The 26109-nt window shown below is 47.2% G+C and overlaps 1 protein-coding gene across 1 annotated transcript; it reads left to right on the top strand.

Annotated features, from left to right (window-relative positions):
• The first annotated feature begins 17333 nt into the window (after positions 1-17333).
• LOC136467701 (primary amine oxidase 2-like) lies at positions 17334-25685 on the top strand. Its single transcript, XM_066466469.1, has 4 exons — positions 17334-18143; positions 24059-24452; positions 24554-24667; positions 24775-25685. The coding sequence occupies exons 1-4, from the start codon at positions 17359-17361 to the stop codon at positions 25546-25548; spliced, it is 2067 nt and encodes a 688-aa protein (XP_066322566.1). The 5' UTR covers positions 17334-17358; the 3' UTR covers positions 25549-25685.
• Positions 25686-26109: the final 424 nt, after the last annotated feature.

Here is a 26109-nt window from a genome sequence, read left to right as displayed (position 1 = left end):
GACTGCCTGACCACTTCAACAAGCTCATGGATAGCCCATGCACCAACCACGCCTACCCCATCAAACACCTCTACAAGGACTGCGAGCTCCTCAAACATTTCCTACGATAGGCCAGTGGGCCAAAAGAAGGAGACGGCAAAGAGGCGACAGCCAAGAAAAGAGGCGCAGCGGGCAAGGATGGAGACGGCTTCCCTGACCCAAAGGAATGCATCATGATCTTTGATGGATCCGATGCCATTTGGTCTAAGCGCCAGCACAAGGTGCGCTATAGGGACGCATGCGCCACTGAGACAGCCATCCCCTCCTTCCTCAGATGGTCAGAATCTCCAATCACCTTCGATCAGAGGGACCATCCCTCCCACATCGCAAGACCGGTACATTACCCACTCATCGTCGACCCCATCGTCCACAAGAAGCGCCTCACCAAGGTGCTGATGGACGGAGGTAGTGGCCTCAACATTCTCTATGTCGACACCCTCGACGCCATGCACATCCCCTAGTCGAAACTCCACCTGGCGGGCTCTCCCTTCCATAGGGTGATCCCAAGAGCGTAGGCACACCCGCTCGGGCAGATCGACCTACCCATCATGTTTGGCAACCGAGCCACCTTCCACTCTAAGGTCCTCACCTTTGAAGTGGTGGACTTTCTAGGGTCCTACCACACAATCTTGGGGCGGCCATGCTACACCAAATTCATGGCAATCCCCAACTACGCCTACCTCAAGCTGAAGATGCTGGGATCGAACGGCGTCATCACCATGAGCAGCGCCTTTTCGCACACCTTCACGTGCGACCGCGAGCATTTTGAGCTCACCACCGTGGTCATGAACTCGTCCGAGCTTCCATGGCTTAGGGAGTCATTGACCCCAGCAATCCCAGACTACAACAAACCAAACTCCTCGATGGCCTTCTGCCCGCTCGAGGAAACCAAGGCGATGGGAATCGACCCCACCGACCCAATCAAAACGGTGTGGATCAGGACCCAGCTCTTGGCCAAATAGGAATGCAAGCTCGTCGACTTCCTACACGCTAATCGTGATGTTTTCACATGGAAGCCATCTAACATGCTGGGCATACCGGGGGATGTCGCCGAGCATGCGCTATGCCTCATCCTGGGCTCAAAGCTCACTAAGCAATGCCTGCGCCATTTCAACGATGAGAGGCGCAGGGCCATAGGCAAAGAGATCACCAAACTCCTGGCTGCTGAATTTATCATAGAGGTATTCCACTCTGACTGGCTTGCCAATCCCGTTCTTGTTAAAAAGAAGACCAGGAAGTGGAGAATGCGCGTTGATTATACTGGCCTCAACAAAGCATGTCCAAAGGATCACTTTTCTTTGCCACGCATAGACCAGATAGTCAACTCCACCTCGGGTTGTGAGGGACTCTCCTTTCTGGATGCCTACTCGGGCTATCACCAGATCGTGATGAAAGAATCTGATCAGTTCGCAACCTCGTTCATCACCCCGTATGGTTTGTACTGCTACATAACCATGCCTTTTGGCCTGAAGAACACTGGCGCCACCTATCAAAGGTGCATGCAGCAATGCTTCACTGACCAAATCGACCTGCTCGATTAGCCTGATCAAGCCAAGCGGCCAAAACCAACAATCGCCGTCTATGTCGATGACATAGTGGTCAAAACAGCTCAAGCTTGTGACCTAATCGCAAACTTGGCCGCAATATTCGCAAACCTCCGAAGGTTCAACATCAGATTGAATCCCGAGAAATATGTTTTTGGGGTTCCAAAGGGGAAGCTACTAGGATACATTATGTCCGAACACGACATCAAGGCCAACCCCAAAAAAATCATGGCCATTTCCAACATGGGCCCCATACGCAACGTCAAGGGCATGCAAAGGCTCACTGGCTGTCTGGCCATGCTGAACTAGTTCATCTCTCAGCTCGGCGAATGAGGGATGCCACTCTACAAGCTCCTTAAAAAGACAGACGCCTTTGTCTGGACCGAGGAAGCTCAGTAGGCTCTAGAGAGCCTCAAAGCATCCCTAACGTCGGCCCCAATCCTCATCGCTCCCAAACGGGGAGAACCCCTCCTCCCCTACGTCGTGGCCAGCAACCATGTGATAAGCATTGCCCTGGTCATCGAGAGGGAGGAACCAGAACACCACCTTAAGGTCCAGCGGCCCATATACTTTGTCGGGGAGGTACTCACCGACCCCAAGGTCCAGTACCCCCAGGTGCAAAAACTCCTATACACCATTCTAATGGTGACCCGGAAACTCTTGCACTACTTCACTGACCATGAAGTTGTCGTCGTCACTTCATACCCGCTTGGATACATCATCCACAACCGCAATGCCACAGGATGGATCTCCAAGTGGGCACTCAAACTCATGGGCTATGACATTGGATATATCCCCCATACCGCCATTAAGTCTCAAGCTCTCATGGATTTTGTTGCCGAATGGACAGAGATCCTGCTACCGACCCTAGACGTCACCCATTTGTACCGAACAATGTACTCCGACGGTTGGACATCCACATACTAATGGTCAGGTCGAGCGTGCCAATGGCATGGTCCTCCAAGGACTTAAGCCACGCATCTTCGACCGACTCAACAAGTACGCTAGGCGATGGGTTGCAGAGGTCCTAGCGATCCTCTAAAGCCTGAGAACGACCCTAAACCGATCCATAGGGTTCACACCCTTCTTCCTAGCCTACGGAGCTAGAGCAGTATTGCCCTCTGACCTTGACCACGGCGCCCCAAGAGTGAAGGCTTTCGGCCACGACCGAGCCATGGAGGCTCAGCAAGACGCAGTCGACCTGCTCGAGGAGGCCCACGAGATGACCGCCATCCGCTCCGCTCGCTATCAACAAACTCTCCGCAGGTACAATGAAAGGAAGATCAGGGGGAGGATCCTCTAAGTCGGTGATCTCATACTCCAGAGGACCTAATCAATGAAGGAAAAACACAAACTCTCTCCACCATGGGAAATATCCTATACGATGACCGAAGTGATCCGATCGGGCACCTACCGACTGGAGGACGATAATGGCAACGTTGTCACCAACACTTGGAACATTGAACAGCTACGTTGTTTTTCCCCTAAATTTGGTCTTACCACTTTTTAGTCAACACTTCCTCCTGTAAAGCACCCCAGCCCGAACACTTTCAGCCCGGGTCGCTTGGGGGCTCCATGAGGGTACAATACTGAATACTACCTCTCTTTTTTACTATCACATGGTAAACAACTTCATCCCCAAATAGAAGTGCATTCCATTCCTTTGATTGCCCTACATGACTTTGTTCTTACTCCTAACCGAACGCACCCCGCCACGACCTACGATTACGAGCAGCTGAGCCCCACGGGCCATGCCTAGGTTCTCAAAAGCTGTAGCCTACGGAACTAATGGGCAGGTGTGAAAAAGAAAGGATAAAAACAAAAGCTATGCTAGGATAAAAAATAAGGAACGGATAGTGGTTCTATCACAAAAACAGAACTGATGTATTCATTGATACAAAAATTGTTCACATGGGGGCTCACCCACGAACTCAACTATTACATTTTCTAACTACTTCTACTCCAAATACTACTATGGCCGCTCGACGACATCGCCTGACACCAAAGGAAAGGCCACGGCACACGTCGCCGGACATAACCACCGCCACAGGGGCCCCGCCCAGTTCCGCTCCCTTGACTTCGGCGAGTGCAATAGGTACATCAAGGGATCCGCCTGGTTCTGCTCCCTTGACTTCAGCGAGCACAACAGGTACCTCAAGGGCATCGCACCCATAGATGCTCAGCAGAAGAGCATAGAGCTCTGGTCCTTCTCATGCAGTCGAGGCAGCTCCTAGGCAGGGACGCTATCACCAAGGTATGGCCACCATGGCTAGAAGAGATCTCATCAAACTTTATGAACTAGCCAACCTGAGCAGCTACAGGCATGAAACCCTCCACCAGCATGATCCTGGGCAACTTCCCCTCCGACAAGGCTTGCCCGGTGAAGATCCACCAGAAAAAATCCACACACGGCTCCATCCTAAAAAAGGCCTCGTAGATGAATCCAGCGCGCCACTTCCTTCGGTGGAAGCCACCCCTTCTCAGGCAAAGATGGCCAGCACTGCCTCGAGCAGCCTCTAGCTTGACATCACGCTCCAGATTCATGATAGGATCTATAAGTCCTCCTCCTCGCTTACCCTCTCTCTCACTTAGGAACCACCGTGGCATACATGCACTCTTGGTGAGGAGGAAGAAGGAGGAGAGGCAATAGTCAGAGAACATACAAAGGACTATGACAAAAAGGCCCCTCCCTCCCCCTATTTAAAGAAGAAACATGATAGCCAAAGAAGGGCAAAGGATCAGAGTGAAAAACTCTCTCACTTCCCTCATTCAATGCGGATGGGAAATGATGGGACGCATCCTGACCGAGGGGATGCACACTGACCAACGGAACGATGCCTGGTCAGATGAAACGATACCTGGTCAGACGGGACATGGCCTGGGTATGGCCCACCACTACCGCACGTTGGGCGCAAAAACCAAAGCGTCGCCACACGCAGGTGGCTCTCCGCCTCCCTAGGTGGGACTTGGAAAACCCAAACAAATGGGATCTCTGCCAGGACAGACCACTGGGCTTCCTAAGTCGATCGAATGACTTAGAAACACACACCGAGAGATAGGTAAGAAGCAAAGGGACGCCCCACATAGGCCATGCTGACTCCATCATGAACAACGAGCATGGGTCCCGGTCGGACATTTTCGACTAGAGCTCTTCAAACCCTATCACTCGAGTCATCAAGGTAACACTACCAACCCTAGCTATTTCTTTATATAATAATCCATACATTCATACACACATTCATTCCATACGCCCGTACCCCTCGAACGATTCGAGCCCTGAATCGCCTGGGGGATCGGGAACTAAGCCATCGCACGTGCAGCGAAATGCATCACAATGCTCCGTGTTGCATCACGAAGCGGCAGTTGCCTCATTCGACATGAGCAACGACCGACTGAGGTTTGAAGGCCGGACCACAAAGGGCTTGAGGCCGCCCCATGTCAAATAGAGCCAGGGGAGAAAATGCAGATGAGCCTCGTACGGTCCTCGCCTAGTCTACCCTAAAGCAGACAGGGTCATCTCAACCTTCTTGTTTGATCCTAAACCTCTACCAAGCCCACAGAATCTCCATCGAGGGAAGGCCAGTAGGCTACCTGGGTCGGTCTCTAGAATGACCCAGGCATCTACCGGATTGCAGGTAAAAGAGCAGTGGAATGTCACAAGAGGGCTATGCTGACCCCATCACGAACGACGGACCTAGATTCCACTCGATCATATCCGTTAGCGAGCTCACCGAGCGCATCACTTGAGCCTGAGCGATCGAGGCAAGCGATAAAGCTCAGCCCCTCTAGTTATGAGAAACCGAGGACGGGGTAACGCACACAACTCAAACTGACCCCTACCAAGTCCTAATGGGGCTCGGGGGCTCAAGACACCAAAACACCTAGGTCTATGACCCAGAACTTGCCCCATCCCTCGGCTATGCTTTGACTACACACCAAAATACCTGGGTCTGCAACCCCAAACTCGCCCCATCCCTCGGCTATGCTTCGACTGCACACCAAAACGCCTGGGTCTGTGACCCTGAACTCGCCCCATCCCTCGGCTATGCCTTGACTGCACTCCAAAATGCCTAGATCTGCAACCCCGAACTCGACCCATTACGATCCACGAGCTACGCCTCGCTCGATCCCTAAACTAACTGACTAACTGCCTCGACTGCGTGGGCTGCACCGAGGCCAGGATCCACGACTCTAACACACCCGATCCCACGGCATGCACCGATGCTAGGACCCACAAGGTCCATCTCATACGATCCCTAAACTAACTACCTCGTCCGATCCCACGGCGCGCACCGACGCCAGGATCCACGAGCTCTACCTCACCCGATACCAAAACTAACCACCTCGGCTACGTAATGACGCCTTGGTTGATGACTCCATCTCAACTAAAAAACACGCACACACGACCACTGAAAAACACCCCTAGACGATTTTGCCTGAATCGCTCGGGGGCTAAACCCGCGGGTGTGCTCGCGCGCACCCGCTGACGAAACAAAACTTCCCCCTCTTGCAACATGAAAAAACCCCAGATGATTCTGCTCGAATCGCCCGAGGGCTCGGGGGCTACACCCACGGGTGCGCTCACGCGCACCCGCTGTCAAGACAAAAATCCCCTAGACGATTCTACCCGAATTGCCCAGGGGCTCAGGGGCTCCTGTCGGGTTCATAAACCTAGGGTCCCTGATGGACTGGCCTCCCAACAAAGGCTCGGCCCAGTAGGCAACGTTGTAAACAAACACGCAACTCATGGGCTAGCCTAAATTACCTAAACAATAGGCCAGAAGGACGATCCAATCACCGACCGGAAGGTCTGGCCGAGGAGGCATGGTGCCCATTTCTGACTCTGGCCACCTCTTCGACCGGAGCGCTCGCTTCGGTCTCTAGCCCGCCTTCGGACTACCTCTCCAACTGAAAGGCTTGGCCAAAGCACTACTTCTGACTCCGACCCATGTCTCCGACTGGGGATGCATGAAACCCCTGTTCACTGCACTTCTCCAACTAGCGCATTCAGAGTCGACTAGAACTAACTGACCGGGGATGCCCACTCGGTAAGGACTAGGGAACGGACAGAGAAAGTAAGGTAGGGCGCATAAGTCAAACCGTAATACCAGAGACCGTACCCTACGCACCTGCCAGGTAATACTCTGCAACCTCCCTAGCACAACAGAACCCAAACAGTATTATAGGCACTAACATTTTCCCCTACAGTATTGTGGGCGCCATTAAATCCCATACGGTAAGGCTCCCCCATATGCCTCTAAGCATCGACAATGTTGTGGGCGCTGGCATTTACCGTACCAGGTGAACATGCTAAAACCTCTTGCATGCCTCCAGGTATCAACAGTGTGGCAGGCGCCGACATCTACCATACCTGAAGAAGACAACATAACCTCCCACATGCATCTGACATCCAACAGTGGTGTGGGCGCCTACCATCAGCTTATACCCGCCGGCATGGGAAGCAAGACTTAGCAGCGAATGTACTCCCTCTCTTTCGCTTGTAAAGCCATCCCCTTCATCTATAAAAGAGGATACACCCTCTTCCAACAGATAGGATTCATTAGATCGATCAAGTTCACTAGTCCACAACAACAGAACCGTCAGGTTCAAACCACAAAGCACACGCTTGAACACTTAGCTCATAGCAGGGCTCCTATCACTCTTGGCCCTTCCTCTTAGCTCATAGCGGGGCTCCTATCACTCTTGGCCCTTCTGACCGGAGTCTGATCAGACCTCTTGTACCCCCCAACTTTCTCCTTCTCATTTGTAACCCCACTGCAAACTTCGAGCACCTAGGCTCAGTAATAAAGTCACAGACCGACTCAAACTGTATGTAGGGCACATTGCCTGAACCAGTATAAACCCTATGTCATTGAGTGTTAGGCCACCTCTGATCACAATATATGGCAAAACTACAAATATTTACGTGTTGGTCACTTTCTGCACCGACAGGTAGTGAATTCAAGAACACTAGAATTGATGAGTTGTATGATGAATTTGGAATTAGACATCAATTCTCGACCAAGTATACTCCACAATCAAATGGCCTTGTTGAGAGGAAGAATAGAACTTTGATTGACATGGTAAGATCAATGTTGAGTGAGTACAATATGAGTCATTCATTTTGGGCCGAAGCAATCAACACGGCTTGCTATTATAGCAACCGACTCTATTGTCACCCCATGATGGAGAAGACACCTTATGAACTATTGAATGGAAGAAAGCCCAACATAACATACTTCTGGGTTTTTGGTTGTAAATGCTACATATTGAAGAAATGCACTAGATTGAGCAAGTTTGAAAAGAAATGTGATGAAGGTTTCTTGCTTGGTTACTCCACTACTAGCAAGGCATATAGAGTTTAGAATTTGGCTAGTGGTACTCTTGAGGAGGTTCATGATATGGAATTTGATGAAACAAATAGTTCCCAAGAGGAAGATGAGAATCTAGATGATGTAAGAGGCACTCAATTGGTCAATGCAATGAAGAACATGGACATTAGTGATATAATGCCTAGAGAGGTGATTGATGTTGAAGATGACAAGAATCAAGTGCTCTCTAACTCAAATGTGCAAGCTAGTGGTTCTTATGATCAAGTTCAAGCAAGTACCAGTGATGACAAAGTGAAAGATCAACAACAAGTGACTAGTTCATCATCTCAACCAAGCGATCAATTAAATGCAAGCAATCAAGTGCAAGTGCTTCAACCAACCAATGTTGCAAGATATCATCCATTGAACACTATAATTGGTGATATTTCAAGAGGTATGCAAACTAGATCAAGATTGGCTTTATTTTGTGAGCATTTCTTATTTGTGTCATCTATTGAACCTAAGAAGATAGATGAAGCTTTGAAGGATGTTGATTGGATCAATGCTATGCATGAAGAGCTAAACAACTTCACAAGAAACCAAGTATGGGAGTTAGTTGAGAGGCCTAAGGATCATAATGTGATTGGAACCAAGTGGGTCTTTTGGAACAAGCAAGATCAAGATGGGATAGTAATAAGGAATAAAGCCAGATTAGTGGCTCAAGGTTACACTCAAGTTGAAGGTCTTAACTTTGGAGAAACATATGCCCCGGTTGCAAGATTGGAAGCAATTAGAATCTTGTTAGCCTATGCTTGTGCCCACAACATCAAGTGGTACCAAATGAATGTGAAGAGTGCATTTCTTAATGGGTACATCAATGAGCTTGTGTATGTTGAACAACCTCCCAGTTTTGAAGATGAAAAGAAACCCAACCATGTTTACAAGTTAAGAAAGGCTTTGTATGGATTGAAACAAGCACCAAGAGCATGGTATGAGAGATTGAGGGATTTTCTACTCTCTAAGGGGTTCAAAATAGGAAAGGTTGACACCACTCTCTTCACTAAGAAGCTTGGAAATGACTTATTTGTAATGCAAATCTATATTGATGATATCATATTTGGGTCAACAAATTAAGATTTTTATAAAGAGTTTGGCAAGATGATGGCAAGTGAGTTTGAGATGTCCATGATTGGAGAGCTTAGTTACTTCCTTGGTCTTCAAATCAAGCAAATGAAGAATGGCACATTTGTGAGTCAAGGCAAGTATATCAAGGACATGCTCAAGAAGTTTGGAATGGATGATGCTAAAGCTATTAGTACACCAATGGAAACAAGTGGAAGCTTGGATAGTGATGCTAGTGGCAACATGGTGGATCAAAAGATCTATCGGTCTATGATTGGAATCCTACTCTATGTGACCGCATCAAGGCCAGATGTGATATTTAGTGTATGTATGTGTGCTAGATTTCAAGCCTCACCAAGAGAAAGTTATTTGAAGACAACAAAGAGAATATTAAGGTACTTGAAGCATACACAAAATGTTGGATTGTGGTATCCCAAAGGAACAAGATTTGAGTTGATTAGATATTCGGACTCCGATTATGTGGGATGCAAAGTTGAGAGAAAGAGCACATCGGGCACATGTCAGCTATTGGGAAGATCACTTATATCTTGATCATAAAAGAAGCAAAATAGTGTAGCACTTTCAACCACCGAAGCAGAGTACATTTCGGTCGGTAGTTGTTGTGCTCAATTATTTTGGATGAAGTCTACTTTGAGTGACTTTGGAATCAAGTTCAAGAAAGTGCCATTGCTATGTAATAATGAGAGTGCAATCAAGTTAACCAACAATCTAGTTCAACATGCAAGAACAAAGCACATTGATGTCCGTCATCATTTCATAAGAGATCACCAACAAAAAGGGGACATTTGCAATGAGAGTGTGGGCACCGAAGATCAACTTGTCGATATCTTCACCAAGCCGCTTGATGAGAAGAGGTTTTACAAGCTAAGGAATGAATTGAACATACTTGACTTCTCCAGTATGTGTTGATGCACCCCCCCATTATATGACATGCCTCTCCTTCGAGCAAAGCAAGGTAAAGTTGATTGACATGTCATCCATCCATTGCTAAGGACTTGTTTAGTGCATCTAGTCATTCCTATCATGTCCTAGGCTCATTCATGAAAATCAAATAAATTTGATCCTTGTATGGTACCACTATTGCTTGTATGTTGAAATGATCTAGTGGTAGCATATGACATGTTTGTGGCTTATAAACCTAGTGTTTGATCTAGAAAATAAGCTATAAGTGTTTAAACTCAACATGGTATAAGATAACCCTTATTTGGAGGTGTGAAGAAGCTTGTCCTTGGATCAAACCGAGTTAAATACCTTTTGCAAGTGATCTAGATTGAACCAAATTGGGAAAATAATCCTCATTTCAAATGGTTTCACCCTAACCTATCTATAATTTGAGCTCACCTTTTGTGCTAATTATTGACAAAGGGGGAGAGAAATTCACAAACATAGTAAGATAGGAGGATCAAACAAATGAAATGACATTGTAAGGGGATCAATAAAAATGCACACAAGTAGGGGGAGCAAGCTCATAAACTTGTATGTTGTATTTGAATGTGCATTTCATATATTTACTTGCATGACACAAGTTTTAAATTTCAATATCCATACTTGTGTGGTGTATGCTAGTTATATGCTTGAATGGTGAAATAAAAAAAACTAGCATACATAGGCTAAAGTAACTAGACTTATGTTCATTTTATGGAAACTAGACCCTTACTTGTAATATTGATCTCATAGGGTATTCTAGTTTTTGTGTATGTCTAATTACTAATGGTGCTAAGGATGGTATATTGGTGCACTCCGATTGGTATCACGCTTTAAAGGTCCATCTCTTATACCTTAGCAACACTTGGTAGACATTGTCTCCTATATTTCCTATATAAGCATATGTGCAAGCTTCAATCCAAACTCTTAGCACATATATAGGAGGGAGCAATTGCTACCATATGGGATTCAAGAAACTTGTCCATATCCTTTTACACATGATAAATATGCTTGGGCAAGCAACATGGATTCAATTAAATCTCAATTCATATATTTGTGTAAGGGTTGTCATCAATTACCAAAAAGGGGGAGATTGAAAGCTCTAGTTTGATTTTGGTTAATTGATGAAACCCTAAATGCTAACCTAGTTTATCAAAGTGATTATGAGATAGGTAGCACTATTCCAAGTGATGAAGCAAATGAAGATCATGACATGATGATGGTGATTCCATGGTGATGATCAAGTGCTTGGACTTGGAAAAGGAGAAAGGAAAACAAAAGGCTCAAGGCAAAGGTATAAGTGGTAGGAGCCTTTTCATTTTGGTGATCAAGACACTTAGCAAGTGTGATCACATTTAGGTTTGATAGCCATACTATTAAGAGGGGTGAAACTCATATCGAAATGCAGTTATCAAAGTGCCACTAGATGCTCTAACTCATTGCATATGCATTTAGGATCTAGTGGAGTGCTAACATCCTTGAAAAGGTTTGCGAAAATATGCTAACACACATGCACGAAAGTGATGCACATTGTGTTTAGCACTTGGGAGCAAGGGTTTGAAACTCCATCGATGCTCTGTACAGAAAAGACAGGATTTCATATAGTGCACCGGACGCTGGTCACGTAGTGATCGGACGTTGGGGTCCTGTGTCCGATCAGTGGAAGCAGTGAAGACGCTGGCGTCAGTCTTCGACCGGACGCTGGGTCACTTAGTGACCGGACGCTGATGGGGTGCGTCCGGTCCTGCTGACATGGCAGCACATAGTGAAGAGGGTGACTGACCAGACGCTGGGCGAGTTCGGTCAAGGGTGACCGGACGCGTCCGATCGTGAAAAATTATCTCTGGATGCTTACTGGAAATGATCGGATGTTGAGGTCCTATGTCCGGTCACTTCGAAGCAGCGCATCCGGTCACAACTTAAATGTACTGATGACCATTGAGATCGAGCGATCAACGTTTGAAGCAGGGGCCACATGGCGTGCATTACGCGACTAGACGTTGGGGTCCAGCGTTCGGTCGATTTGGTTGGCGCGTCCGGTTGCCCCATTTTTCAGTGGACTGAGGAGCCAACGACTCTATTTTATGGGGGCTTCTATTTAAGCCCTATGGCTAGCTCAAGCTCACCCTCTTGGCTATTTGCATTGACATAGCAACCTTGTGAGCTTAGCCAAAGACCTCCCACTCATCTTCATCATTGATTCATCATCTTTGTGAGATTAAGAGAGAATCCAAGTGCATTGCTTGAGTGATTGCATCTAGAGGCACTTGATATTCATGTTTCACTGCAGGATTCACTTGTTTCTCTTGGTGGTTGCCACCACCTAGACGGCTTGAAGCAGCGGAGGAGGATTGGCACGAGTTGGTGATTGTTCATGGCCATCTCTGGTGATTGTGAGGGGACTTGTGCCTTCCCTGGTAGAGCACCGAAAGGTAACCCTAGTGGATTGCTCGTGTCATTGAGTTACCTCACTTGTGGGTAGGTTCTTGTGGTGTCCAATTGTGTGGACGAGGTTTGTGCAACACCTCTTAGCTGCCGAACCATCAAGTATTGGTCGACACAACGGGTACGTAGCGTGTTGGCAAGTACGTGAACCTCGGGAGAAAATTGCTTGTCTCTTGCCCTTTGGTATTCTCTCGGTGATTGATTTAGTATTCATCTTGTGATTGGTTCACTCCTCTACACGGTGGTATAATCACCCTACTCACTCATTTATATTCTCGCAAACTAGTTGTAGCAAACTCTTTAGTGTAGCTAGATTTGAGAGCTTGCTTTATAGTTTAAGGGTGTGTTTGGTTGAGTTATGGCTATGGGAAAAAACTGTTGTGGGCTGTGAGCTATGAGAAAGCTATTGTGGGCTGTGAGATGTAGAAAAGCTAAAAGTTGTTTAGTTAAACAAGTATAAAATATACCTTCCATCTTTATCTCTCTTGAACCAACCATGGAAGAGCTTTTTATTCCACCAATTTCGAAAAGCAGAAAGCCAAAAACCAAAAGCAGGGTCAAACCAGCTTTCAAAACTGTACTACAAAAAAGCAGCTGCTTCTGAAAAAGCCGCCTAGAAAAGCAGCTCCTTTGGTTGGGCTTTTGGCTTTTGGGGCCAAAAGCCAAAGCCAAAAGCCTAACCAAACGGACCCTAAGTTCATATAGTGGAGCTCTTTAGTGTAGCAAGTGTGAGAGCTCTTAGTGAGTAGTGACATAGCAAATTGTGTGTCTAGTGATCATAGTTACTAGAATTGTTGGATAGGTGGCTTGCAACCCTTGTCGAGCTAGAGCAAGTTTGCATTTCGCTATTTGTTATATTAATCAAATTGCTCTAGTTGATTTATATATTTTTAAATAGGCTATTCACCCCCCTCTAGCCATATTAGGACCTTTCACTCGATGGGGCTGGGTCGCTGCCATGCAGGGACAAACCCTAAAACCCTAGTACCCCACAGGTTAGACTGACTCCAACAGAGCTACCCATACCCAAAAATAAGTCTCGCACAGTGCTTTGCCTATCAAATACTGGCTCCAATGGGTGACCCATCCACACGACGCATTTTGGCTACCAACCCAAAGGAAACGCAAAAAACGTCCTTCTCTCTCCTCGACCCATATCTCTGTGGCGCAACGGCGTGAAGGAGGCAAGGCGGGAGCGGGAGTCCGGTGCGACCGCGTAGGGGAGGGAGCTCGCCGGGGAGGGGGGCCCGACGACGACGGTGAGGCGGGGAGGGAGTCGGGCGGCACCGTGGGAGCACCTCCGGAGCCGTCGGCTCGGCTGCCTCGCCGGATCTGGGAGTGCCCTCGCTCCCGTCACCCACCTCTGGGCTCTTTTCTCTTGATTTCTTCATTTTTAGTGGGTGGATGAACGGAGGAGGCTAGTCCTCATCTTGTAAAGATGATGCCTTCGTGATTTAGCTATGCTTGTTGTTTAATTTCGTGCTAAATCTTTGATTCCCGTGCATTTTTCTTTTTCCTATTTTTGGAGCCCTTTTTGGAGGATTTTTTGTTCTTCGTGTTTGAGCCCGAATCTCATGGAATTGGTTGAGGGGAAATGTTGCTAGGACCTTAGGGAGCATCTTTGATATGATCCCCCTCCAAATCCCTCACGAATTCGGCTTGAATTTTTAATTTCGTTTTTGGGGACTTTTTTGTATTCTTGGCCATGATCTGTTTTTCCTAGAGATTGAGGTTGGTTTGAGCCATGATCTTCTAGGAGTAGCTTGACAATTTCCTTGTGATGGCCAGTGCAAAGTTTGGGAACGAATTATTGTGATTTGACCGATTTTTGGTTGATTTTGTGTCCGACATTCTCTGTTTGTTCTTCGGTCCGTGCGTTGTCTTTTCTGTTCGTTCTTTGCAGCATCGCTGTTCTTCAGTGGAGGCATCGCTGTTCTTCGTGCCAGATCTCACAGCTCGGTGGCCAGCCGCAGGGAAGACAAAGACGGAGGAGCAAGCGGCACCGGACGGGAGTCTTCGTTGTTGGAGAAGGAAGTTTTTGGAAGTGTGATCCTTTCTCTATACGTGACTCAAATCATGAAATAGATCTCGTGTTTGCGTTCTTACCGTTGGAGACAGTCTTACGCGCCCCACTTTGTGTCCTGTAGCAAACCTCTTCTTTTTTTATGAGATGCAGCAAACCTCTTGACACAGACGCACGGTCATGATCGGACTCCTAGCCGCCTACGCTTATATTTTTAATGGAGGAAAAGATCTCATGTTTACGACGAGCAGCCGTGCGTGGCGTACCAATTTATTATCCGGTGGATCTTGTCTGTTCTTTCGAAAGTGTTTCTACGAACGAGTGAGGTAAACCCATCTCGGGATATGGGGACTGTAGCTCCGACCATGTCAAGATGCTCTCGCTGCTGCCAGTCCTTTCACCGATGAATGTTGTCATGCGCTACTTCCCGAACTCCAGAACAGGCGTGGCGGCATCCCGCATCGGGCCTCCGCGATCCGCGTGACGCAACCATGAACCGCACGCTTGGCCGTCTTGTTAGCTTTTGGTCGAGAGTCAAGTGGAGTGGGACGGTCCCGTTCCGTCTCTAATTTGTGGAATGGGATGAGGATGTGACGGTTTCATTTTCTATTTAATTGATAAGGGATGAAATTGACCCATTTTGTGTTTGATCAACGGGAATGGGGGCGCATTTAGTTCGGCAAAGTTTTCACCTGCAAACTTTGCATAGTGCACGATTCTCCACTATAGCATTTCGTTTGTATTTGTGAATTATTGTCCAAACATTGACTAATTAGGCTCAAAAGATTCGTCTCGCAAAGTTAAAGCAAACTGTGCAATTAGTTTTTTATTTTGTCTACATTTAGTACTCCATGCATATACCGCAAGTTTGATGTGATGGGAAATCTTCTTTTTTACATAGTGCACTTTTGGAGAACTAAACCAGGGCTGGGATGAGGATCCTTAGGGCCTGTTTGGTTTTCATAAGTAAGGTGACTGAAAACCAGTGACTTATAAGTCATGCATGTTTAGCTGTAGATGACTTATAAGCTGTGGGTCCCACGCGAAAAAGGGTGGCTTATAAGTTTTAAGCAGGGGTGAACCAACTTAAAACTTATAAGCAAAGGTGACTTATAAGTTGATGGTGTTTGACAAAATCAGTCACTTATTTCATTTTTTAACTTATAAGTAGGTAACTTATTTGAAAGGCCTAAGGACATGATAGGACGTTGGATTTGACATCATTAAAAAGGAAGTAACTGTGGGTCCAATTTTATTTTAGACAGCCTCGTCTGTCATCCTCAGGGATTTATGACCCAATTTTTAACGCTGCTACTACTAGACCAATCTAGCAATACGTGGACCCTACCTGCCATTGTCTACAGTAATAACTATCTAGTTTTTTTCCCCGGTCGAACTGAATAACCGTGAGTTTTCTTTCGGCCGCATCTCATCTTTTCCTCGGAGCGCCGCGCCTCCAGCCGCAAGCTCGGGCCCCCATGAGAGAGGAGCCTCCACGCCCTCTGCCCCTCCGCCCACCGCCGCCCTTCTGCCGCTCGCCCCAAGCGCCGCCGCGGCCCGCTCCAGGCCCCGCTCTGCTGCTTATTCTGTTCGTCGGCGCAGCCCCTTCCCCAGCGCAGAGTTCGCCGGCCACGCTGCCTCGGATCTGGCCAAGCGCTTCTTCTTCTTCCCACGCCCTTATCTTCTTCCCTGCGCCCTTATCTTCTTCTTCTTCCCACGCCGTCGTGCGCCCGTGACGACTCGACGCCCGCTCTCATTGCAGACGGCGTGAATCGGGATGACTCTGTCCCCTCGATTTTGAGGGACGGGACTCAGCCGAATATGCTCAGAATATTCCAGGCAGATGACTCTTTCCCTTGCATGACTCATTCAAACAGCCCAAAACCAGGTCCATCTCATCCCACCAAATCCTTCCGACCAAACAAGAGACTGCGCCCCTTGCAGACGTCTGGTAATTCGGATTGTAGGCGGGGCTGCGCCCATGTACTAGTTCGGCCCGGGAGAGATTGCTTTTGCATGTACTCCTTAAAAAAAGAAAGAGAGGTTGGAAGAAAGCTGTCAGGCGAGTGCACCGTAAAAAAAGATATGATTTTTCTAAGATATATTAATTATATCAAATCATATTTTTTTGTGGAATTAAATAAAAATAATTTTTATATGAAAATTATAGATCTCGACGAGATATATAACTGTATAGTTTTGAGTTTTTTCATTTGAAATCGTTAAGATGCTAAAAAAATAATGACATATTTAGACTTAAGGGTATTTTTGATTTTTCACACCTACAGTTTGACACTGTTAGAGTCCAATTTAACGGCAGTGGCATAGAGGGCAAAAAAAAAAAAAAGTTAAAGCAGTAACATTGAAGACCGCTAAACTTTTTCAATGGCTCACAGAAGATTACGATCTTTTTTAATGGCTCACAGAAAATTCCTCTAAAAAAGAAAGTCAGGCGAGTGCACCAAACCGGATCGGAGGAAAAGCTATTAACTTACTCACTCCGTTCCAAAAAAAAGTTTTTAACTTTCAAACATCTTGTTTGTCCATCCGTTTTATTCAAATTTTTGTCTAAATATCATCTATTTTGTTATGATTTATTTTATCGTTAGAGATATTTTAATAATAATTTATTTATTTTATAATTTATAATTTTTTTTAAATAAGACGAAATCTGGAAGTCAGGAACGTCACCTCTTGGGGACGGAGGAGTACGTCGCCCTACCGAGCCATGTCGATGTCCCTATATCAGCTCATCAACCATTCGGCCTGTTCGCTGGTTGGTTTTTGGGCTGGTTTGGGCTGGCTGGTGCTGATTTGTTGTGAGAGGAAAACACTGTTGGCTGGCTGGTTTGGACTGGCTGAAACCAACAAGCGAACAGGCTGATTATTGGGTTTGGACTACAGGCTTGAGGCTTCCTCGCAAGTCGCAATGATGCTTGCTGTCCTCTTGGTGTCCACTGCGGTGGCAGCAGCATCCTCCCATCCCCACCCGCTCGACCCACTCTCTGCCGCAGAGCTCACGGCTGTCCGCGCAGCCGTGCTTGCCTCTCCGCTCGTCCCCGCCCGCCCGCTCTACTTCCACTACGTCGGCCTCGACGAGCCCGAGAAGCCGGAGGTCCTCTCCTACGCCTCCGGCGCCGGCGCCTCCGCCACGGCCCTCCTCCCGCGGCGCGCGCTCGTCATCGCTCGAGCCGATGGCCAGTCCCACGAGCTCCTCGTCGACGTCACCGACGCCTCCGCACCGTCCGTCCTCTCGCACGCCGTCCACCGCGGCGCGGGCTTCCCGATGATGACGACGGAGGACCAGGTCGCGGCAATGGCGCTGCCGCCCACGTACCCTCCCTTCGTGGACTCCGTGCGGCGGCGCGGGCTCAATGTCAGCGACGTCGGTTGCGGGGTGATCTCCAGGGGGTGGTTCGGCGCCGGCCAGCCGGCCTACGGCGGCGGTAGGGTGGCGAAGATGCAGTGCTTCGTGACCGCCGGGTCGGCCAACTTCTACGCGCGGCCGCTGGAGGGCGTGACGCTGGTGGTGGACCTCGACCGGGTGGCCATCGTCGGGTACCGGGACAGGGTGGTGGAGCCGGTGCCCAAGGCCGAGGGCACCGACTACCGGGCGGACAAGCTCGGGCCGCCGTTCACCGGGCCGGCCACGGCGCCCGGCGTCGTCGTGCAGCCGGAGGGCAGGGGATTCCACATTGATGGCCGTGTTGTCAGGTACAGTGTCACATCAACTACTGTTCATGATAGGATTATTGTTGATGAATGGACAGAGCCCACACCGTTTGTGATCTACATGTCCCTGCTCTATTATTATTACTGTTTTTCTATGGAGCACGCAACTGTTGCATCATTCAACACTAAAGGGATTTGCAAGTTGCAACGAGATTATATATGACCATCGGGTCAGCCCGGCATGCCCCGGCCCACGGCCCGCAACTTCTCGCACGGCACGTCGTGCCTGTGGGCTGTGCCAGCACGGGCCTCGTGCCTGGCATTCGGCTAAAGCACGGGTCTACGGACTGATTTTTGGGCCGTGCCAGCCTGACTAGCCCGGCGAAAATATCGGGCCGTGCCAGCCCACAGCCCGTAATTCTATAAACACATCAGCAAATTCAGTTCTAACTTCAGTTTTTAAATTTGGAATCAAATTTCATAAAAAAACGTAAAGTATAAGAGATCACAGATTCACAATCACAACTCACAATCACAAGTTCACAACTAGACCGGATTCAAAGATAACAATTAACAACTAGACCATTGACCAGTGACCAGTCACAACTCACAAGTATGAAGTATCTTAACAGATTCACAACCCATAATCATAAAATAACAATGCACAAACAAGACTTAAAAAGATAATTGAGCTGTGTGCAATGCTGCCTCATTAAAAATCTTTCTAGATAAAACTTACCTTTGTGAGAAACTCTAGAAAGGAAAAAAGAGTGCAGCACAGCTCTTATAATGATAAGTTCAAAGTTCAGATACAAATGTCACTCTCAGTTTCATCTCAACTCTCATCTCTCCTCTCTCCTCTCTCCTCTCAATCTCAAGTTCTCAACTCACTCTCATCTCTCATCTCTCATCTCTCATCTCTCAACTCTCTCAGAACAGAGAACACTAAGTACTAGCAGAAGTAGATGCAGAAGCCACTGATGTACCAGCCGAAGGAGCCCTAGATGCACTATGAATTTCTTCATCAAGATATTGATGCTCGAAGTAGCTTGCCAACTCTTGGTTGTCTGTTGAATGCTACAGTCTTCATTCTCCCTCCCAATCCTTAATGCAAGCATCTCCACATGTTCTGGCAACAAGCATCGGCGCCGCTCTTCAAGTATCCTTCCTATCAAGCTGAAGCATGATTATGAAGACACAGTAGACACTGGAACAGACATTATATCTTTTGCCATTATAGATAAAACAGGAAAGGTTAGTTTGTGGTCACGTCACCAAAGAAGCAAATCAAAGTCATTTTCATATGCAGTGACATTGTCACTGTCTAGGTAAGCTGTGAGCTCACAACCAATAGATGCAACAGATGAAGTTGGGGTAGGGGATGGACCAATAACACCAGAGGCTTCAGGGCCTCCAAATATTCTTCCCCAAGCCTGTTTTCTATTACCAGTTTGGCCTACATGATGTGCAACCCTTCTATTCTTAGCTGCACCAAACTTGTTGTCATACTTGGCAAACAACTTATAAAGTTCAGTTTTAACAGAAGCATAATATGAACTGTAATCAACACCAAGGTTTTCTTTTAGAATTACCAGGACATTAAACAGACCTCTCATCTTAGCTCTTGGATCAAGAATAAAAGCAAATGAATACAGCAGAGGTATATTTTTCCAGTATTTAAGAAATTTTAGTTTCATCGGATACACAACAGCTATCAGATTTTGATCATTTTCACTTTCATGCAAATGAGCAGAAATCTCAAGCAGATGATGCAAAACAAGAGGGCTAGTTGGATAGTACACACCAGAAAGAACAACAGTTGATTCATAAAATACTTCCAGGAATTCCAATACCTTTGCAACTATATGCCAATGCCTTGGAGTTAACAATTCAGCCCCAAAATTAGCATTAATGAACACAGAAAAAACTTCCTTATATGGTAGCAGGCGTTTAAGCATAAGGTATATAGCATTCCATCTAACATCCATATCCAAATCAAACTTCTTAGGTCTTAAACCTTGAGCATTGCAGTAGTTCTTAAACATGGCAATTCTATGATTAGAAGAATTCAAGAAGTTAATAGCAGCTCTAAAATCTTCTGTGTAAGGTTTGAACCTCTTTAAACCAGATTTAATAATCAAATTTATTATATGACAAGCACAACGTTGATGAACAAGGTGATAAGTTCTTTTATTAGGATCAGAAGGTGTAGGGGCTAGATCAGAACTCAAGTATCCTGCAAACAAAGGTGTCAAAGTTTCCATTGCTTTTGCATTAGAAGAAGCATTATCTAGAGTAACAGAAAAGATCTTGTCAATCAAACCAAATTCCTCAATCACAGAACCAATTTTTTCAGCAATGTTCTGACCAGTATGCTTCACCTCAATCAATCTAAACCCAATTACCTTTTTCTGTAGCTCCCAGTCAGCACTCACAAAATGAGCAACTACACTGATGTAGTCCTCCTTAGCATTACCAGACCAAATGTCAGATGTCAAACCAATAGCTGAAGCACCACGCAAAATATAATTCTTAAGCATACTACGACGTTCAGTGAATAACTTACTTAGGTCTCTAGTGGTGGCCTGCCGGGAGACCCTAGTAAAAATAGGGTTATGAGCACGTTGAATGTACTCCTCCCATGCATCAGTGTCACCAATACCTAAGGGAAGATCAAGCCTAGCAATCAAGCGACACAGCTCCTATCTAGCTACATCAGGTTTATAGTCCCAGTTGCGTAAACCATCAGAATTAAGCGCAAGCCTAGACTGAACAGCAGCACGTCGATTAGTTTTTTCCATACATGATTTCTGGTGCCTCTTCAAGTGCCTAGTTCTAGAAACAGATCTAGCAGACAAAGTAGCCTTACACATTTTACAAACAGCTTTAGTGCAAATTCTACTGCCGTTCACATCCTCATAGATCTCATCAAAGTCAGCCCAGACAAGAGATTTGCGCTTACCAACTCTGGTTGCACTACTAGAAGTAGATGGAGCAGAGCTGTTGGTGTTGGAGCCAGTCCCAGCCGTCGTCGCCCCTTCACCACCGCCGCCGTCTAGATCGATCGGAGCCTGGCTGGCTCCGAGATCGACACCGAACAAGGCAGCTACGTCCTCTCGGAGGTCGTCGTCATCCTCGCCCTCGGGGGCCATGCCTGGTAGGACGGCATCGTCATCCGCCATGGCAGTGACCGCTTCGGCCCCGTTCCTCGACGGTGTGGGTGGCCGCCGAGCTCGCTCTACGCCGCAGCTAGAAGAGGAAGCATCGGCTACCGACCTGCAGATCAAGAAACACATCAGATGACAGAATCAGATCAAGAAAGAAGATGCTAGGGTTAGGGTTAGGGTTAGGGTTAGGGTTAGGGTTAGGGTTTACCTACGCAACCGGAGCTCGGTGCCGGAGAAGACGACGACCCCCGCAGAGAAGATGACAGACCGTTAGCAAGGACGGCGAGCGGCGGAGGAGGGATGACACTGACAGGAACACGAACTCACATATCACCAAGAGGGGAAGGAAGAGGGGGAGAGGAAGGAGATCAGGGAGGAGAAGGAAAAGGCTGGCCGGCGGCGGAAGGCAGATCAAGGTCACCAGAGTCGATGAGGTTGGACGCCGAGGAGACGGCGGCGCAGCGAAGGCGAGGCGAAGACGAGAGCGATGTGGGCGCTGCGTGGCGGGTGGAGTCGAATGGATTAGCCGATTAGGGTTAGGTGAGGAGAGGGGGCGACGGGCGGCCGCGGCGTGTCCCTTATATATGAAGGGAGGGGCCGAGTGTGGGCTGATGATGGGCCAAAATGGCCGTTGGGCTGGCGGTGGCGGGTAGCCGTTGGGGGGGGCTGGCTGCCTCGGGCCGCTGTCGGGCCTCCCTCCATTTCTCGTGCCGGGCCGTGCTGGCCCACGGGGTTGGGGGTCAGCCCAAGCACGGCCTAAGCAGCGGGCCGGGCCAGCCCGGGCCCGAGTTTCATCGAGCCGTGCCGGGTTTGTGTCGGGCTTTTTTTTCGTGCTTCGTGTCGTGCCATCATGCCTCGTGCTGTATGGCCAAGTATAAACGAGATACAAAAGCGGTTTATAAATGAATATGTAATTCAAGTGCTCGCTTTTATGTCATTGTTTTGCACGATATAAGCTAAATGATTTGAGGATAAAGCCATTTTTTTGTCTAGAGTTATAATTTATTTCGCACGTTAGCTTTATAGAAATGGGAGGTCAATACCAGATTCTAGAAAAAAAAAGTGGAGGTGAAAGCAACAAAGACGAAATGGGCAAATATAAATCGCCTAAATTTATGTCAGCCTAGCATAGGTGTCTTTACACCCCCAAACTCTGCACCAGTATAGTCTTCTCTTGATCCTCTGTCTCCGGATCCACTAACCGTCTATCCTGAGTTAGCATTCTCTCTGTTTCAAAATAATTTAATATCTAGAGTTGCGAAAAGTAAGTTAAACTATTTCAAATTTGACAGAACTTATAGAAAAATACACAAATATCAATGAAATCAAAATAATATCATTAGATACACTACCAAATATATTTTTCACTGTATGTTTATTTATTGTCATAGATATTGAGACTCTTCTCTATAAAGTCAACCATATATAAAATATTTGACTTAAGACAACTCTAGTTATGTATTCACACCAAACGCCAAATAGAAATCCAAAAGTTTCCTTCGCTTGCCGACGTGCGTTGCACCTCTTTTTCCTCTACTTCATGCACCACCCAAAAGCTAGTTTTACTCTAACTCAAATCATCTTACATTCTTATGTTTGATCAAATTTACACAAAACTGATATTTATGATACTTTAATCATCATTAAGTTCATTATAGATAATATTTTCACTAGCCCTTCAATCTGTGTTCATGTACGTCCTAGAATCTAAGGAGAGATGAGTATGAATTTCGTGCTTAGTATCTACAATTAATCAAAATGATTTATCTATCCATGTCCGCTCTCTCTATTCATTTCCTAATATAATAGAATATATATTCAATGTTATCTTTACCGGTTGCGATGTACTTATCAATTACACTCCATATGTTTTTTCCCTGTCGACAACCATATTTTTTCTACTCTATGTCACACAAAATATGTTTTCAATATGAATTTAGTTGAAACCAGAGTTATAATAGCTCTCGTTTGAGCTTTGTCCTATGTCAAATTTATCTAAGTTTGACAAAAAATTAAAGAAAAATATATCAACATCTACAATATCAAACAAGAGCGCAATCAAAAATATGTTTCATATCTAATGAATCCAATTTCATGTTGTATCTTTTCATGTATTTTCGTATAAAATTGGTGAAAGCTAAAAAAAGGATAATTTGGCTTAGGACAAATCTTGAAGAACTTATGATTTGAAATGGGGGAAGTATAATTTTTTTCGTTTGCAACTTAAGTTGGAAATCTTGTTCTTAATATACCTTTATTCTAAATCCTCCTCCTGTATTTTTATAAAACACAATAATTTTAGATCCTAAATTGCACTCTTAATTATTACTATGATGGCATAAATGACGGTGCGAAGAAACTTGATGAGAAATCCAGAGATCACCCCGTGTGTGAGGGATGGATGTCGACTCATCGAGGGGGCCAACACAATATTACCATTTAAGCCACCTTTTTTTAGCACTAACCTTGGTCCTATTCGTTTCGTTGAAATTTAGCTTATGCTGATGCTTACGCTTACGAGAGAAAAAACATTGTTCGTTCGCTGAAAAATATTGCTGAAGTAGTGCTAAAAACACTGTTTATCAAAATGTTGAACTCTCTTTATATCAAATAAGTATATTTGTACTTGTGTTTTTTATTAAAATATAGATATGTCATTATAGTGCAATGAGATTATATAAATTTATCTAAAGCACTAACTTATATTTGTACTTGTGTTTGGTAAAATCATTTTTGTATTATGTTTCCTTGACTATGTCCCGCCATCCGGCCGCTCGCGCGCGACTGCAGATGGGCCAACTGGGAGTTCCACGTTGGCTTCGACATGCGCGCCGGCATGGTCATCTCGCTCGCCTCCATCCAAGACGCCGATGCCCCAGGGGGCCAGCTGCGCCGACGGGTGCTCTACCGTGGCTTCGTGTCGGAGGTGTTCGTGCCCTACATGGACCCGGTGGAGGAGTGGTACTTCCACACCTTCATTGACGCCGGCGACTACGGCCTGGGCGTCTCGGCGGCGCCGCTGCTTCGCGGCGCTGACTGCCCCGCGAACGCGGTCTACTTCGACGGGTACTATGCCGACGCGGACGGCAAGCCCGTCGAGGCCATGGACGTGATATGCCTGTTCGAGAGGTACGCCGGCGACGTAGCGTGGCGTCACACCAAGTTTGGGCCGCGTGGCCGCGTGGTGAGCTGCCTTGGTTTTTTGCTGGCTCAAGCTTTTTTATGGAGTTCACGCGCGACGGACATTGTTTTATATGCATGATGATTTGCATGCATGTGATGCAGGAGACGGAGGTGAGACCAGACGTGACATTGGTGGCGAGAACTGTGGTGACAGTGGGCAACTACGACTACACCTTGGATTGGGAGTTCAAGACCATGGGCTCCATCAAGTGTGTGGTAGTATAATATATGCCCTGTCTGCTATCTATCTTGCTGTCCCTTTGTGTCACGTGATGATGCAACCAAATACGCACTCTCATCATGTGGATATGCATGCGCTGCAGGTGTCACTCAGCGGCATCCTTGAGATGAAGGCGACGTCGTATACACAGGTCCAGCAGATCAAGTCAGACGCGCACGGCACGCTGATGGCCGAGAACACGGTGGGCGTCTACCACGACCACTTCATCACGTACCACCTGGACCTCGACGTGGACGGCACCGACAACTCGTTCGTCAAGAACACCATGGTCCCCGAGCGCAATACCGGGGACCCCGCCACGGGCGGCGCTGACACGCCAAGGAGGAGCTACTGGACGGTGCGCCGCGAGGTGGCCGAGACGGAGGCCGACGGCCAGGTGAACGTCAATGGCCCACCGGCAGATCTGCTGTTCGTCAACCCGAGCAAGAAAACCAAGGTCGGCAACGAGGTCGGGTACCGGCTCGTCCCGGCGGGGGCGACCGGCGCGTCGCTGCTGGCGGACGACGACTACCCGCAGCGCCGCGCCAGCTACACCAAGCGGCAGGTGTGGGTGACGCCCTACGATAGGTCGGAGAAGTGGGCAACGGGGCTGTACGCGGAGCAGGGCACCGGAGAGGATAGCTTGGGTGCCTGGAGCAAGAGGAACAGAGGCATCAAGGACCGGGACATCGTGCTGTGGTACACGGTGGGACTCCACCACATCCCCTACCAGGAGGACTTCCCCGTGATGCCCACGCTGAGCGGTGGCTTCCAGCTACGCCCGGCCAACTTCTTCGACAGCAATCCGTTGATTCGGACCAGGCCACCGGCTGATCACAACTACCCAAACTGCTCCTGCGGCGTCGCGTCCATGTGATAACTGATAAGGCTATGAAAGAATCTCATGATCTAGTTATTGACATGAGATGGGAATTTGTTTGGATCCTTTTATTTGGACGAATTGAAATGTACTTAATAAATTAGACTATTCTATTTGGAATTTGACATTCCACCACTTTTCAAAGTTCACATATAAGCCTATCTTAAATTCGTAGAGTGAGAGATAGAAATTGATTCTATAGATCACCATTCTATGTTTTAACTTTGCAACTTATATTCTTCAACTCGATAACTATGGGGGTTACGACCCCAGATGCCCACGGCAGACCACATGGGCTGCACCCTTAGGGGCGGCCCAGCCCACAAGATGAAGCCTTACGGGGCACGATCCTGGTCGGCGTCTTCCACAAGACATCTGGAAGATATTCTGAAGATACTACGAGATCTGTTAGGATATGTATGATCACAAGATTCCTGTAATCAGTTATTACTTTCCGGTTATCTCTCAGATCTAACCGACTTGTAACCCTCCTCCCCGGACTATATAAGGCGGGCAGGGACCCCCTCCAAACACACACAATATCAGACGATAGACAAT

Source organism: Miscanthus floridulus, chromosome 7 (genome assembly GCF_019320115.1).
Source record: "Miscanthus floridulus cultivar M001 chromosome 7, ASM1932011v1, whole genome shotgun sequence".
Lineage (NCBI taxonomy): Eukaryota > Viridiplantae > Streptophyta > Magnoliopsida > Poales > Poaceae > Miscanthus > Miscanthus floridulus.
This window is presented reverse-complemented; position numbering and strand designations above follow the sequence as displayed.

Bases quoted from the DNA above. Each gene is read 5' to 3' on its own strand.
- LOC136467701 (XM_066466469.1), top strand. From the start codon at position 17,359: ATGATGCTTGCTGTCCTCTTGGTGTCCACTGCGGTGGCAGCAGCATCC. The intron at 24,453-24,553 runs GTGAGCTGCCTT...CATGTGATGCAG, and splicing joins TTGGGCCGCGTGGCCGCGTG to GAGACGGAGGTGAGACCAGA. The intron at 24,668-24,774 runs GTAGTATAATAT...CATGCGCTGCAG, and splicing joins TGGGCTCCATCAAGTGTGTG to GTGTCACTCAGCGGCATCCT.